Source organism: Lynx canadensis, chromosome B1 (assembly GCF_007474595.2).
Source record: "Lynx canadensis isolate LIC74 chromosome B1, mLynCan4.pri.v2, whole genome shotgun sequence".
NCBI lineage: Eukaryota > Metazoa > Chordata > Mammalia > Carnivora > Felidae > Lynx > Lynx canadensis.
This window is the reverse complement of record NC_044306.2, coordinates 14,062,625-14,077,005: the sequence shown is the minus strand read 5'-3', so window position 1 is coordinate 14,077,005 and position 14,381 is coordinate 14,062,625. Positions and strand designations below refer to the sequence as shown.

The 14,381-nt window shown below is 42.8% G+C and overlaps 1 protein-coding gene across 1 annotated transcript in view; it reads right to left on the bottom strand.

Moving 5' to 3' along the window:
* WWC2 (WW and C2 domain containing 2) overlaps positions 1-14,381 on the bottom strand; it is a 187,862-nt gene that overhangs the window by 34,143 nt on the left and 139,338 nt on the right. The window contains exons 6-11 of the mRNA XM_030314445.1: positions 14,246-14,292; positions 13,817-13,946; positions 12,909-12,989; positions 12,724-12,810; positions 9,890-10,082; positions 8,121-8,285 (exon numbers count right to left, since the gene is read on the bottom strand). Of these exons, the coding sequence (XP_030170305.1) occupies positions 8,121-8,285; positions 9,890-10,082; positions 12,724-12,810; positions 12,909-12,989; positions 13,817-13,946; positions 14,246-14,292 (703 nt within the window). The remainder of the gene's footprint in view (positions 1-8,120; positions 8,286-9,889; positions 10,083-12,723; positions 12,811-12,908; positions 12,990-13,816; positions 13,947-14,245; positions 14,293-14,381) is intronic.

The following is a 14,381-nucleotide window of genomic DNA, read 5'->3' as shown; positions in this document are numbered from 1 at the left end:
CAGGTCAGTGGATTATGACAAAGATGAAAATGCAATGCAGCTGGGAAAGAAAGTCTTCTCAACAAATGGTGCTGGGCCAATGGGCTACCACGTGGATAAAAAGAAATCTTGATCCCTACTTCATACCTTACAAAAAAATTAATTTCAGATGAGCTGCAGATCTAAATGTGAAAGGTAAACCAATAAAGCTTTTATAAGACAAGACAGGAAACCATCTTCATGACCCTGGGGTGGGCAAATAGTTCTTAAATAGCAAAGGAAAGCGCTAAGCACACAGGGAACAACTGATAAAAAAGACTGCGTTAAACCTGCGTACTTCTATTCACCAAAAGGCAACATTAAGAAAATGAAAAGGCAAACCACAGAATGGGCAAAGATATTTGCAATAGACATATTTGACAAAACACTCAAATCTAAAATGAAGAACGGCTACCAAACTACTGAAAAAAAAGAGAGAGAATCCAACAGAAAAATGGGCGAAATCTTGGACAGATGTTTCACAAAAAAGGACATCCATTTGGCCATTAAATATTATAATCAGGGAAATGGAAAAACATGAGAGTACTATATACTTACCACAATGGCTAAAATGAAAGATAAAGACATGTGCAAGATGGTAAGAGCAGCACTAATCCTAGTAGCCTCCAAATCAGAAACTCAAATGTCCATCGATAGCAGAATGGATCAATAAACTGTGATAAAATTACACAATGAAATATTGCACAACAGTGAGCATGAATGAGCTACAATCACACAAAATAACATAGATGACTCTCACAGACATAATGGTGAGCACGAGATGCCAGACATAACATATATCGAAAGATTCCATTATGTAAAGTTCAGAGACAGACGTCAGAGTAGAGATTACCTTTAGGGGAGCGTGGTAATGACTAGGACGGGGGCACCAGGGAGGGCGCTGGGGTGCTGATAACGCACTATACCTTGATGCGGGTGGGAGCTACACAGGTGTGCTTGCTTTGTGAAAAGTCACTGGAAAATTCATATCAGATCTGTACGCTCTGCTATAAATCTCTCCATCACTCCCCTCCACAAAAGAAACAAGTTAAAGTGAGATTAGGATACGATAAAAAGTGTAATAAGAAGGCATATGTATGCATATAACAACACTGTGAACAAACGAGACCTAACAAACACCTATAGAAAACTCACCCAGCAAGAGCGGAATACACATTCTTCTCAAGTACACATGGCACATTCTCCAGGAATGGCAGAACATGCTAGGCCATGAAACAAACCTCAACAGACTTAAAAGGACTGAAGTCCTACAAAATATATTCTGTGACCACACTGTAAGGAAGTTAAAAATCAGTAACAGAAGGAAACAATAAGAAATAACAAAGATGTGAAAATCAGCACACTCCTAAATAACCAATGAGTCAAAGGAGTCACAAGAAAAATTAGAAAATATTAAAGAGCTGAATGAAAATTAAAACATACTGAAGTTTGTAAGATGCTGCTTACAGCAGTGCTCAGCAAGAAATTTACAGTGTTAAGTGGGTGTGTTAAAACAGAAGAAAGATCTCAAATCTATAACCTAACCTTCCATCTGAAGAAAATGGAAAAAAGAGTAAAAAGTACACCTAAAGCAATCAGAAGGAAGGAAATAATAAACACCAGAGTAGAAATTCACAAAATGGTGAATAGAGAAATATTAGAGAAGATCAAGGAAACCAAAAGTCGATTCTTTGAAAAGATTCAAAAAAGTAAAAACCTTTAGCTAGACTGACCAAGAAAAATGGAAAGAAAGTTCAAATTACTGAAATCAGGAGCAAAAGAGGGAACATCACTATCAACTTTAGAGATATAAAATGAATGATAAAGGTTACTAGAAACAACCGTCTGCCAACAAGTTGGATAAACTAGATAAAGTGAGCACATTCCAGAAAGACGCGAACTACTCAAAGTGGTATTATAACAAAATTCTGAGTAGACTTAGAACAAGAGATTGAATTAGTAAACAAAAAACTTCCCACCAAGTCCAAACTCAGAGGGCTTCACTGCCAAATTCTACCAAACATATAAAGAATTCATGCCAATTCTTCTCAAATGGTAGATGAGGAGGGAACACTTCCTAACTCATTCCCTGAGGCCAGAATTACCCTAAAGTTGAAACTAGACAAGGTGATCAGAAGAAAACGACGAATACAGACGTAAAAAAGGTTCTCAACAAAATACTAGAAAACTGAATCTAATATCATAGAAAAAGGATTATGCACCATGACCAAGTGGGATTTATCTTAGGAACGAGAAGCTGGTCTGACATCTGAAATCAGTGAACCGTATGAAGAGAATAAAGGACAAAAAACACACGTCATCTCAATAGATGCAGAAGAAAAGCACTGGTTAAATCCAACAGTCTCTATGATAAAACACTCAACAAACTAGGAAAAGGATTTTCCTCAACTTAACAAAAGGCAACTACAACAACTACAGCAAAAATCATATGTAATAGTGAAAGACTGGAAGCTTCCCTACAAGATCACATACGCGACAAAGAACAGAATTTTGTCTGTTCTCACCATTTCTTTCAATATTGTATTGCAGGTTCAGGCCAGGATGAAGAGGCAAGAAAAAGAAGTTAAAAGGAACTGGAAAGGAAGAAGTAAAACCGACTCTATTTGCAGAAGATATGATCTTATGTACAGGACATTCTAAGGAATCCACGAAAACACTATTAGACCCAATAAACCAGTTTAGTAAGGTTGTAGGATGGCAAGATAAATCTGAAAATGAAACTAAGAAAATATTTCTATTTACAATAGCATCAAAAAGAATAAAATTAATCAAAGAAGTGCAAACTTGGGCTGTGAAAACTAGAAAACATTTTTTAAAGAGGTTAATGAAGACCTAAATAAATGGGAAGATATCCCAAATCCATGGATAAGAAGAGTTAGAACTGTGAAGATGACAATACCCACCCCACCCCTCAACTGACCTACAGACTAGCTGCCTTTTTTTTCTTTTTGCAGAAATACGGAAATGCAAGGGACCACGAATAAGACAAACCATCCTACAAAAGAAAAACAAAGTTGGATGATGCACATGTTCTGATTCCAAAATAGCTACAAAGCTACAGTCATCACAGTAGTGTGGTGCTGACATGAATACAGACATACAGATTAATGGAACAGAATTTGGAGTCCAGAAATATAAACGATCACACTTACGGCAAACTGATTTTTAGAAACGGTGCCAAGATAATTCACTGGGGAAAGACCAGTGTTTTCAATAAGTGGTACTGGGGACAATCACACACCCACCATACAAGAAAATGAAGTTGGACACACTCCTGACATCACACATAAAGAACAATCCAAGTGGACTGGAGACCTAAAAATAAGACTAAACTGTAAAACACTCAGAAGAAAACACAGGCATAAATCTTTGTGATGTTTGGTTAGGCAAAGCCTTCTTAGATATGACATCAACAGCAGAAGCAATAAAAGAAAGAAACAGACAATCTGGACTTTTATCAAAATTAAAAATTTTGTACTTCAAACAAAACCATCAAGAAAGTGAAGGGGCACCTGAGTGGCTCAGTCCGTTAAGCATCTGACTTTGACTCAGGTCATGATCTCATGGTTTATGAGTTTGAGCCCCATGTCAGGTCAGCTTGAGCCCCGCATTGGGCTCCATGATGTCAGCATAGGGTTCCCTCTCTCTCTCTCCCATTCTCCCTCTCTCTCTGCCTCTCACTCACTTGCGCCTGCCCTCTATCAAAAATTAATTAACTAATTAATTTTTAAAAAGTGAAAAGAAACCCATAGAATGAGAGAGGATATTTGTAAGTCATTTATTGGATAAAGGATTTGTGCCAAGACTACACAAGGAAGTCTTATCACTCAATACTAAAATAATAATTAATAAAGAGATAATAAAATAAAATGATAAAGAATTTAAAACAAAGAGAAAGGATCTGAATAGACAGTTCTCAAAAAAATTTTTTTAAATATACTAATGGCCCAGCATTACCTTGATTCCAAAACCAGACAAAGACCCCATTAAAAAGGAGAACCACAGACCAATTTCCTTGATGAACATGGATGCGAAAATTCTCAATAAAATACTAGCAAACCAGAAACAACAATACATTAAAAGAATTATTCACCATGATCAAATGGGATTTACCAAAATCCACAAATCAATTAATGAGGTACATCACACTGATAAAAGGATAAGAACCACATGGTCCTCTCAATAGATGCGGAAGAAGCATCTGACAAACTACAGCATCACTTCTTGATAAAAACCTGCAAGAAAGTAGGGATCGAAGGACCATACTTCAAGATCATAAAGTCCATATACGAAAGACCCACAGCTAATATCATCCTCAATGGGGAAAAACTGAAAGCTTTCCCTCTAAGGTCAGGAACATAACAGGGATGTCCACTCGCACCACTGATACTCAACATAGTGTTAGAAGTCCTGGCCTTAGCAATCAGACAACAAAAAGAAATAAAAGGCATCCAAACTGGCAAGGAGGAAGTCAAACTTCCACTCTTCGCAGATGAAACGATACTCTACATGGAAAACCCAAAGGACTCCACCAAAAAACTGCTAGAACTGATCCATGAATTCAGCAAAGTCACAGGATATAAAATCAACGTACAGAAATTGGTTGCATTTCTATACACCCATAATGAAGCAGCAGAAAGAGAAATCAATCAAGGAACTGATCCCATTTACAACTGCACTATGACCATAAAATACCAAGGAATAAACCAAATTACCAAAGAGGTAAAAGATCTATACCCTGAAAACTACAGAAAGCTTATGAAAGAAATGGAAGACACAAAGAACTGGAAAAACATTCCATGCTCATGGATTGGAAGAAGAAATATTGTTAAAATGTAGATACTATCCAAAGCAATCTACATAGTCAATGTAATCCCTATCAAAATAACACCAGCATTCTTCACAGAGCTAGAACAAACAATTCTAAAATTTGTCTGGAACCAAAAAAGATCCTGAATAGCCAAAGTGATGTTGAAAAGGAAAACCAAAACTGGAGGCATCACAATTCTGGACTTCAAGCTAGATTACGAAGCTGTAATCATCAAGACAGTATGGTACTAGCACAAAAACAGACACCTAGATCAATGGAACAGAAGAGAGAACCGAGGAATGGACCCACAAACGTATGGCCAACTAATCTCCAACGAAGCAGGAAAGAATATCTGATGGAAAAAAGACAATCTCTTCAACAAATGGCGTCGGGAAAACGGGGCAGCGACATGTAGAAGAATGAACCTGGACCACTTTCTTATATCATACACACAAATAAACTCAAAATGGACACAAGAGCTAAATTTGTAAGACAGGAAGCCATCAAAATCCTAGAGGAGAAAACAGGCAATAACCTCTTTGACCTCGGCTGCAGCAACTTCTTACTTGACATGTCTTTGGAGGCAAGGAGATAAAAGCAAAAATGAACTATTGGGACCTCATCAAGGTAAAAAGCTTCCTGCACAGCAAACAATCAGCAAAACTAAAAGGCAACCGACAGAATGGGAGAAGATATTTGCAAACGACATATCAGATAAAGGGTTAGTATCCAAAATCTACAAAGAACTTATCAAACTCAACACCCAAAAAACAAATAATCCAGTGACGAAATGGGCAAAAGACATGAATAGACACTTTTCCAAAGAAGACATCCAGATGACTAACAGACACATGAAAAGATGTTCAACATCATTCATCATCAAGGAAATACGAATCAAAATCACAATGAGATACCACCTCACACCTGTCAGAATGGCTAACGTTAACAACTCAGGAAACAACAGATGTTGGCGAGGATGCGGTGGGAATGCACTGTTGGCAGGAATGCGAACTGGTGTAGCCACTCTGGAAAACAATGTGGAGGTTCCTCAAAAAACTAAAAATAGAGCTACCCTACAACCCAGCAATTGCGCTACTCAGTATTTATCCAAAGGATACAAAAATGCTGATTCGAAGGGGCACATGCACCCCAATGTTTATAGCAGCGCTCTTGACAATAGACAAATTATGGAAAGAGCCCAAATGTCCATCGACTAATGAGTGGGTAAAGAAGATGTGGTGTATATGTACATAGAATACTACTTGGTGATCAAAAGGAATGAAATCATGCCACTTGCAACAGTGTGGATGGAACTAGAGTGTATTATGCTAAGTGAAACAAGTCAGAGAAAGACAAATATCATATGATTTCACTCATATGTGGAACTTAAGACACAAAACAGATGCACATAGGGGAAGGGAAGCAAAAATAAGATAAAAACAGAGAGGGAGGCAAACCATAAGAGAGTCTTAGATACAGAGAACAAATTGAGGGTTGCTGGTGGGGCGTTGGGTGGGGGGCTGGGCTACATGGGTGATGGGCATTAAGGAGCGAACTTGTTGGGATGAGCACTGGGTGTTATATGTAAGTGATGAATCACTAAATTCTATTCTTGAAATCATTATTACACTGTATGTTAACTAACTTGGATTTAAAGAAAAAAAAAAAGAAAAAAACATACTAATGGCCAGTAAGTCCATGAAAATATGCTCAGTATCATTAGTCATTAGGGGTATAAATCAAAACCATAACGAGATCGTACTTCACACAACACTAACATGGCTAAAATCAGAAGGCCAGATTTGTGGTAAGAGTGTAGGGAAACGGGGTGCCTGGGTGGCTCAATCGGTTAAGTGTCCAACTTCGGCTCAGGTCACGATCTCACGGTTCGTGGGTTTGAGCCCCGTGTCGGGCTCTGTGCCGACAGCTCAGAGCCTGGAGCCTGCTTCGGATTCTGTGTTTCCCTCTCTCTCTGCCCTTCCCCTGCTTGTGCTCTCTCTCTGTTTCTCAAAAAATAAATAAACATTAAAAAAAAGTTTTTTAAAGCAGAAACAGCCCAAATGCCCATCAGCTGATGAACAGACAGAAAAAAGGTGGTATATCCATATGATGCGGTATTAGTTGGCAATAAAAAGGAATGAGATACTAATACATGCTGGAATATGGATGTACCCTGAAAACAGTACGTTGAGTGAAAGAGGTAATCACAAAAGAACAAATACCGTCTTATCCCATTTATCTGACATGTCCGTAACAAGCAAATGTACAGAGACAGAAAGACGAGTGGTTGCCTTGGGGGAGAGGGGTTAGGGAGAACAGGGAGGGACCGCTAACGGGCACAGGGCTTCTTTCAGGGATGACGACAATGTTCTAATACCAGATTGTGGTGCTGGAGGCCCAACCCCGTGAACATACTAAAAGCCACTGAACTGCGTGCTTCAGATGGGCGAAGTACGTGTTAACTGGAGGAACCGTGTGGTATGTGAGTTACACTGCATCGAGCTGTGAGCAGCCATTTCCCCACAGTGTGACCATTACAGAAGCACTCTCAAAGGCGACGTCGCATTCCATCATCCTGGGGGCCTGACGCCGGGCCGGCCGCGGGCATGGAGTGCAAGCTCTCCCGGCATCTGCGTCCCCTTCACCACCCACCGCGACGTCCACTCTGGCGCCCTGCACACGGTCGATGATCAGTGATTATCTGACTTCTGCTTAGTAAGCTCTTTCCCCACAGATAATCGAAAATAAACTTGAACTCGGTAACAAGGTTCACAAATGCCAAGTCAGCGATGAACGGCCTCCCCAAATGCCCCTCTGTACGTTTTCTGAAACGTTGGAAGTATGGCTGTTGGTTACAAAAAACCTTTTTCCTGGAAAACTATTTATGGATATTGATGCCACGGATAGAAACGAAGGCCCTCTTTGGCCTTGACGATTTAACATTTGCAAATTACCAGAGTTCCGAACGGATAACCTGGCAGAGGAATCAAAGACACGCACACAACCGCACGGAAGTATAAATTTAAATCAAAAGGTCTTCCACGGTCACCTAAACCAATGAAGGCTCTGCATCGGTTTATTGTGACGGAAGGACGTGTGAGCAGAAATGAGCGTCTGGTGTCGTCGTTGTTGGGAAGCCGGGAGGAAGGGTGAGCGGTCAGAGGAGGAGAGGACAGTTTTGTGAAAGCGCGTGGGAGCAAGTGGGCACCGCGGCCATTCCACACGGTTTCATCCGGTCATACTATGAGCCCTTTCTCCGAACGTGACTCACCAAGTCTATAGGCTCGATTAACGGCTGGTCTGGTTGAAATACGGAATCCTCATTTTCTTCGCCATTCTTTTTGCGAGACATTTGTTTAGAAGGCAGCAAGTTATACCACAGAGTGAAAATCTCATTGGAAAACGGTAAATCGGCCAAACTGATCTGAGTTCCAGCCTATGTGAAATGATGGGGGCGGGGGGAGCAAAGAAGAGAGAAAATAACATGTTTAAATTCATATTTCCTTCCTCTCATACAATTAAGATTATTGGGAAAGCTTGTGTTAGGATTTAAAACATGCAATACTCATGTTCTAAAGCATCGGTGGATTTTTTTTTTAAACCTGAAGATGTCTTATATTTTTAGGTGCGACTAAATAAGAAATAATCCCAATCTAGAAGCCAACCCTAGGATTATTTTGTGAGATACTATTTTGCCAAAACCTAATGACAGAGCATGCAACTTTCTGTACGTGTGGAATTATTTTTAAATGAAAAGACAAAAAATGAAAATTGAAAGAGTAAATGACTAAGCAGAAACCATAATACCTCTTACAATATGCTGCAACATTTGATTATTACTCACAAAAACCCATTGTCCACTGTAAAGTTCAAAAACAAATAAAAACTCTATAGTGGTTCTTAAATGAGAGACCAGACAGCAAAATTTTAATTTGGGTAAGTTAGTTACATTCCAGCGAATCACACATATGAGCCAGAATCTAACTGAACTGTATCATTTTTTTTAAAGGAGATTAATTAACATACCTACTAATTTTATAGAGCTCCCGACATCCATATCTATTGTGGTACACGCCTTTCTGACAGCCTAATGAGTCTGTCTGTTAGCTTTGCTTCTTTTTTTTTATTCTCAGGTAATATTATCAAATATTGTTTTCATATAAAGAAAAGGAAATACTTACAAGAAGTCTCTCTACCTTTTAAACTTTGCTCGTCATGAAGCGTGTTTTCGTGCTTCCCATTGTACCGCCAAGGAGAGTCAACCAGAGACCCGTGCTGTTGTTGAACGCACGGGCACACCTCTAGAGGCTCACATCTGACCCCCCTGTGTCACCTTCCCGCTGTGCAACGGTTCTCTGGTTATTATGTACAGTGGTGAGCAAAACTCACTTTTAGTGACATATGAAGTCTTTTGCTTTAGCGTTTAAATATCATATTCCTCTCAACAGCAACACTGAAGTCTTCCTAGAAGCTGCAACGTCAGGGCTGGGGAGAATAATGGGACTACACAGTCTGATTTCAATCTGTGACGGTGCATTATGCCTGGGGTGCGTTTTGATACCTGGTTCCATCCCTCACCAGCTGTGTGACCCCGGACACGCTACCTCGTATAGCAGTTCTTTATCTGAAAGGAGGGTCATCATACCTTTTCCCTAGGACAGTCGCGAGGATTAAATGACAGAACGCATACGGAGCACCGAGCACAACACTCGTGCTGGGAATAATAAACACGCTCGGAGTGACAGTCGTGACAGAGCTCAGAGTTCGGCTTTAGCCAAAGGGTAGACTGGGTAGGTTTCCAGAAAATCACAGTTAAGAAGCAGATTTGAAAGTTCTCGAATAAGAGGATGAAAGCCAGAAATCACTACTCCAGATTAAAAAAAAAAAAAAAAAAAAAAAAGGAACCCGTCACTGGGTGTGTCCACGGCACTGGGCGGATCTAGAGCGGTACCGGGGCTGGCAAACAGCAGCTAGACGGCTATTGTCAGGATATGCAACCAGAGGTGTTACTTGATAACGGTTAATTGCAACACGACCTACCAGGCATTGTTCACTTTGGTGTTTACTGACAGAGCAGAGATCCACTCTCAGCGTCTTCTGCTGTAAGGCTGTTTGGGAGATGGCCACCCGGAACATATCGTTGAACAGAATGGATTCTGTGGCTAGATGGACTTTCGTTCGAAACAGACAGCTGACGTCAGTTGAGGAGGGAAGCAGAGCAACCCTGAAATATCTGCGAAGAACAAGAGCAAAACGGATTTCACGCGCCCTTCAGTGATCCCAGACTCACAGTTACCGTCTGAAATGATCCGCAAAAGAGAGAAACACGGGAACACGGAGTTCATGGTCAACCACGACTGGTGCCATAACGGGTCCGTCCGCGCTCGGCGGCAGAGGGGCAGTGTTTGTGACCCACCCGGGCGGGCTATGCCCCAGCCTGCCACTCACCACAGGGCTGCGGCAGAGGCGCACGATGGGAAAGTGAAGAGGAAGAAAATCTGCGGGGCGGACGAATTTCACGTCCCACCTGCCCACGTACAGCCAATTCCAAAATAAAGCTTCCTGAGCCTGGGAAGACAGAATCATGCTGTCTTTGTCCCAAAAAATATTCACCCTCAGTGTTACACAAGAGGTGTTTATGATCATTTCCCAGGAATGGAATACATTATCCTACTAGTGAAAAAGAAAGGCTAAGTAGCATATAAGAAAACTTAAAAATTTTAATTGTCTAGCATCACGGAAGTTTCAGATGCGACAAACTGTTTTAAGAGGCTTACGCTTTGTAAAATTCGGACGAAGAGTTCGCGGAAAACGGTAACTTCTAACACTACCTTCAAATGATTTTTCTAAGCACCCGTTAGGTGAGGGTTCACAATTCTTAGAAACAGCGCGAGGTATTTTCTTTTCAATCCCAGAAAGAGAACACCCATTGAGTCCCTCCCCCACCCCCAATTCCAGCCTTGTCTAATTCATACTCTAAAAGATGCCTTTCTCCAATTATGAAAGCTGTAAATTCACGTGCAGGGCCGAGGCACGTCACGTTATTTCCGTATTTGACATCGACACTGATTACGGAGGTTCAGCATTGGTAGACTAGTGGGCCTTGGCCGAAGATATTTCACACAAGCTGTCACTTTTTGCAGTGTCATTATTTGGGCCAAGGCTTTCAGGTACGGGTTTAGGAACGTGGCGCTATGCGTCTCGGCGAAGTTCAGACCAGTTAGAGGAGTGACTGCCTGAGAGCTGGCGGGGACAGGGGGTGGGGGTTGCAGAAGAGCCTGCTGAACTCACTGCCTGAGTGCTGACACGGGTCCTGAGCTGTGCTGGCTGTCACCGTACCTCAGGAGCGCTTTGTGACTCCCTGGGGAGAACCTGAGAGTGACCGGAGTGGCAGCGGCAGGACATTTGGGGAGCCCTTCCCCGACAGGACGAGGTTGAGAAAATGCCTGATCTTGGGCCCTTCTGTGGTTGTCTCCTGGGCTTGTGGGCTGGCTCTCCCTGTTCTTGGGTTCGATCCCTGGGGGAACCGTCATCTCCCAGACCCGCCACCCTGATATGAAAAGGCTGCCAACGCCCCAGTATGTCCGCGTATTTACTGGCAGGGAGAAGTCACAAATAACAATACGAAGCCAGTCTTCCCTGGCTGGACTTCCTAATCTCAGTCCCGGGAAGCAGGCTCTCTGGGGTGATCCAGATACTCCCCAGTAAGCATTCCTTCTTTACTGGTCTTGCTATTAATGCGGATCCCACCCACACCTTGACTCAGGAGGTCCTGTGAGCCCACTCCCCCCCCCGGAACCTTACGTCCCTCCGGCCTTGACGATCATTAACACACAGACACCCACTAGCTCTAATCTACTGCCTACTGAATGATCTCCATCTAGCTACATTTTTATTTAGATCTAGTTTTTCTCTGACGATTCTTAGAATATTCACGTGTGGTTAAAAGTAAACCCATAGGGAAAGCATCCAGAACTCTTACATTTACTCTGTTCAATGTCTTTCTCATTGAGGAATATACTCTATCAACGAGAAAAACATCCACCTGGCTGGGTACAGAGTCTGGGGAGGGGGGAGTCACCCCTCAATAGGACTTTCTTCTTTCCAAGCCCTTGTACTGGCAGACTGAACATATTATTGAGTGCAAGGCTGTAGGACATATGGATTCTGGATTCGAAGTCAGAGGTGCTCAGTTGAAATCTGGCTTCTTTCTGGTGCTCTATAGCCATGGGCTGTTAAGAGAGTCCCTGAAACGCTGACTCCAGAAAGTGTGAATGGTGGTAAAGGTTGCTAGAGATACCTGTCAGAAAACACAGTCCCTAAGCAACAGACTACGGAGCAGTAATGACATCACTTCATTTGACGACGTGAAGTAACTTTAAGAAATTAATGGTCACGGGGAAACGAATACTTGATGTTAAGGATGCGTTACACGTAACACGATAAGGAGTTTGGCAAAGTTGTACTGATAAATTTAATCACCACATTTTCTTGTAACAGATCAGAAAATCCCTGCAAACCAACAGCGGTCATAATTAAGCAACCACAAACATTTTAATTAAATTAAAAAACAACAACAACAACAACAACCAGGCCCCAACATAGGACAATATAGAATTTCTGGCTGTAAAGGGAGATTGAAAAATCTTGGTTCCCAGGCTAATTAACGAATTGGCTGCATAAGGATCAACATCTAATATGGTTTTTGCACATTCTCCGATTCTTTCTGTTTTATCCACTGTGGATTAAGACGTGGTCGGCCCGGCCATGTCCTTCTCATCTTTATCTGGATGAACTGCTCGGTTACAACGGACAATTTATCAGACGGGAAAAATTTTCAGTTCCCCTACTTGTTCTTCGCTAATTTTACTTACACTTTTGAAGTGTGAGGTATCAGGAAGGCATGGAGATTTCGGAGCTGTGCTAAAATCACCATGAAACTTGACCTTCTGGCATCATATCTGTCAAGAGAGGAGCTGATGAGACCAGGAGAGAGCACAGGCCACTCGTCGCTGCACCGAGTTCCAGAACCGTCCGTCCCCGGGGGGCCTTCCCTTACCTGAGTCCGATCTGCACCTGGGCAGTCTCCACGATGGTGACATCCCCTTCACTGTACGGAACATCTTCAACTTCACTAGGCCTAGGGACAGGGCGACAGCGGGTGTAGGGGACCCATTTAGGAGCAGGGGTATTGACCGTGATGGTTACCGTTTGCCACTTAATGATTCCGAATGAAAACCTGAATTCACAGCCCTCTGACACCACCCAGTGGACCGGACCCCAGTGAGAGCTCACTCTTTTAAATCTTTCTTCACCTTTTCGAGAGCAGTCTGCTTCCGAACCTTGAGGGGAAAGACTTCCTGATGCCTGAGACTTTCCTGAGCCTCCTTGGGGCCCACCACACCCCGAGACATACTCCAGGCTCTCAGAAAGACACAAGGAACTTCATGTGCCATTTGGGTACTGGCCAACGCCTCCAATATTCTCATTAAAATCAAGTTTTAGGGGCGCCTGGGTGGCTCAGTCAGTTAAGCGTCTGACTTCGGCCCGGGTCACGATCTCACGGTTTGTGGGTTCGAGCCCCACGTCGGGTTCCGTGCTGACGGCTCAGAGCCTGGAGCCTGCTTCGGGTTCTGTGTCTCCCTCTCTCCCTGTTCCTCCTCCGCTTACACTCTCTCTCTCTCTTAAAAATAAATAAACATTAACAAAAAAATTTTTTTAATCAAATTTTAAGTCTCCAAGCGGGTCAGGTGGGATGTTTTTGGTGTACAGAAATTTTCAGGCACCTCACCTCTTTAACACCCACAACCCTTACACCCTCTTAAGGGCCGATGACCCTTACCACTGCACGAGCGGACTAAGGGCGCTGGTGCACTCACAGTCCAGAGTCCTCCCCCCGCCCCCACCTCCGTGCGCAGCTATGAGGACATACAGGGTCACCGAAAAGCACTCCCGCTAAGTCCTTACTGTTTCACGAAAGCTTCGTAGACCCCGCTGTCTCCAGCCACAGACTCATCGGACACAGCAGCTGACACGCAAGCACTTTTCTCCCCAAGCAAGTGGATCACTCTTCTTTTTGGTAATGATTTTTCCACATCTAGGGAGGGGCGAGCGATAGTTCCTCTTAGGATTTATCATTCAGAAAAGTTAAGTATAAAACCACACCCGCGGTTTGGTCATGAGAAATCCAAAACACTTCCTTCCGCCTGAGACTCAAGGACGTTGCCTTGTGAATCAACAGATGTAGCTGATTCGAGGCACCGGGACTTCTCGGGACGCCGGTTAGTTTGGTCGTCGTTGGAGAGACTATGGTTTTCCTCTGTCCTGACGGACGTGAGGGGAAGGGGCAGACGACAGACACCCTCACTGGGCCCTGGCCTCTGTCACTGCAGTTACCACGCACTCGGCAAGGAGGCCGCGTCCCTCCAATATTAAAGGTGTTTCTGCAACAGAGGGTATCTAGTACTCAATGGCAGACAGGCTCCTGCCTCTTTTGCCCTCCCCTTCTCTCCACAGGCCATATTCTGCGTCT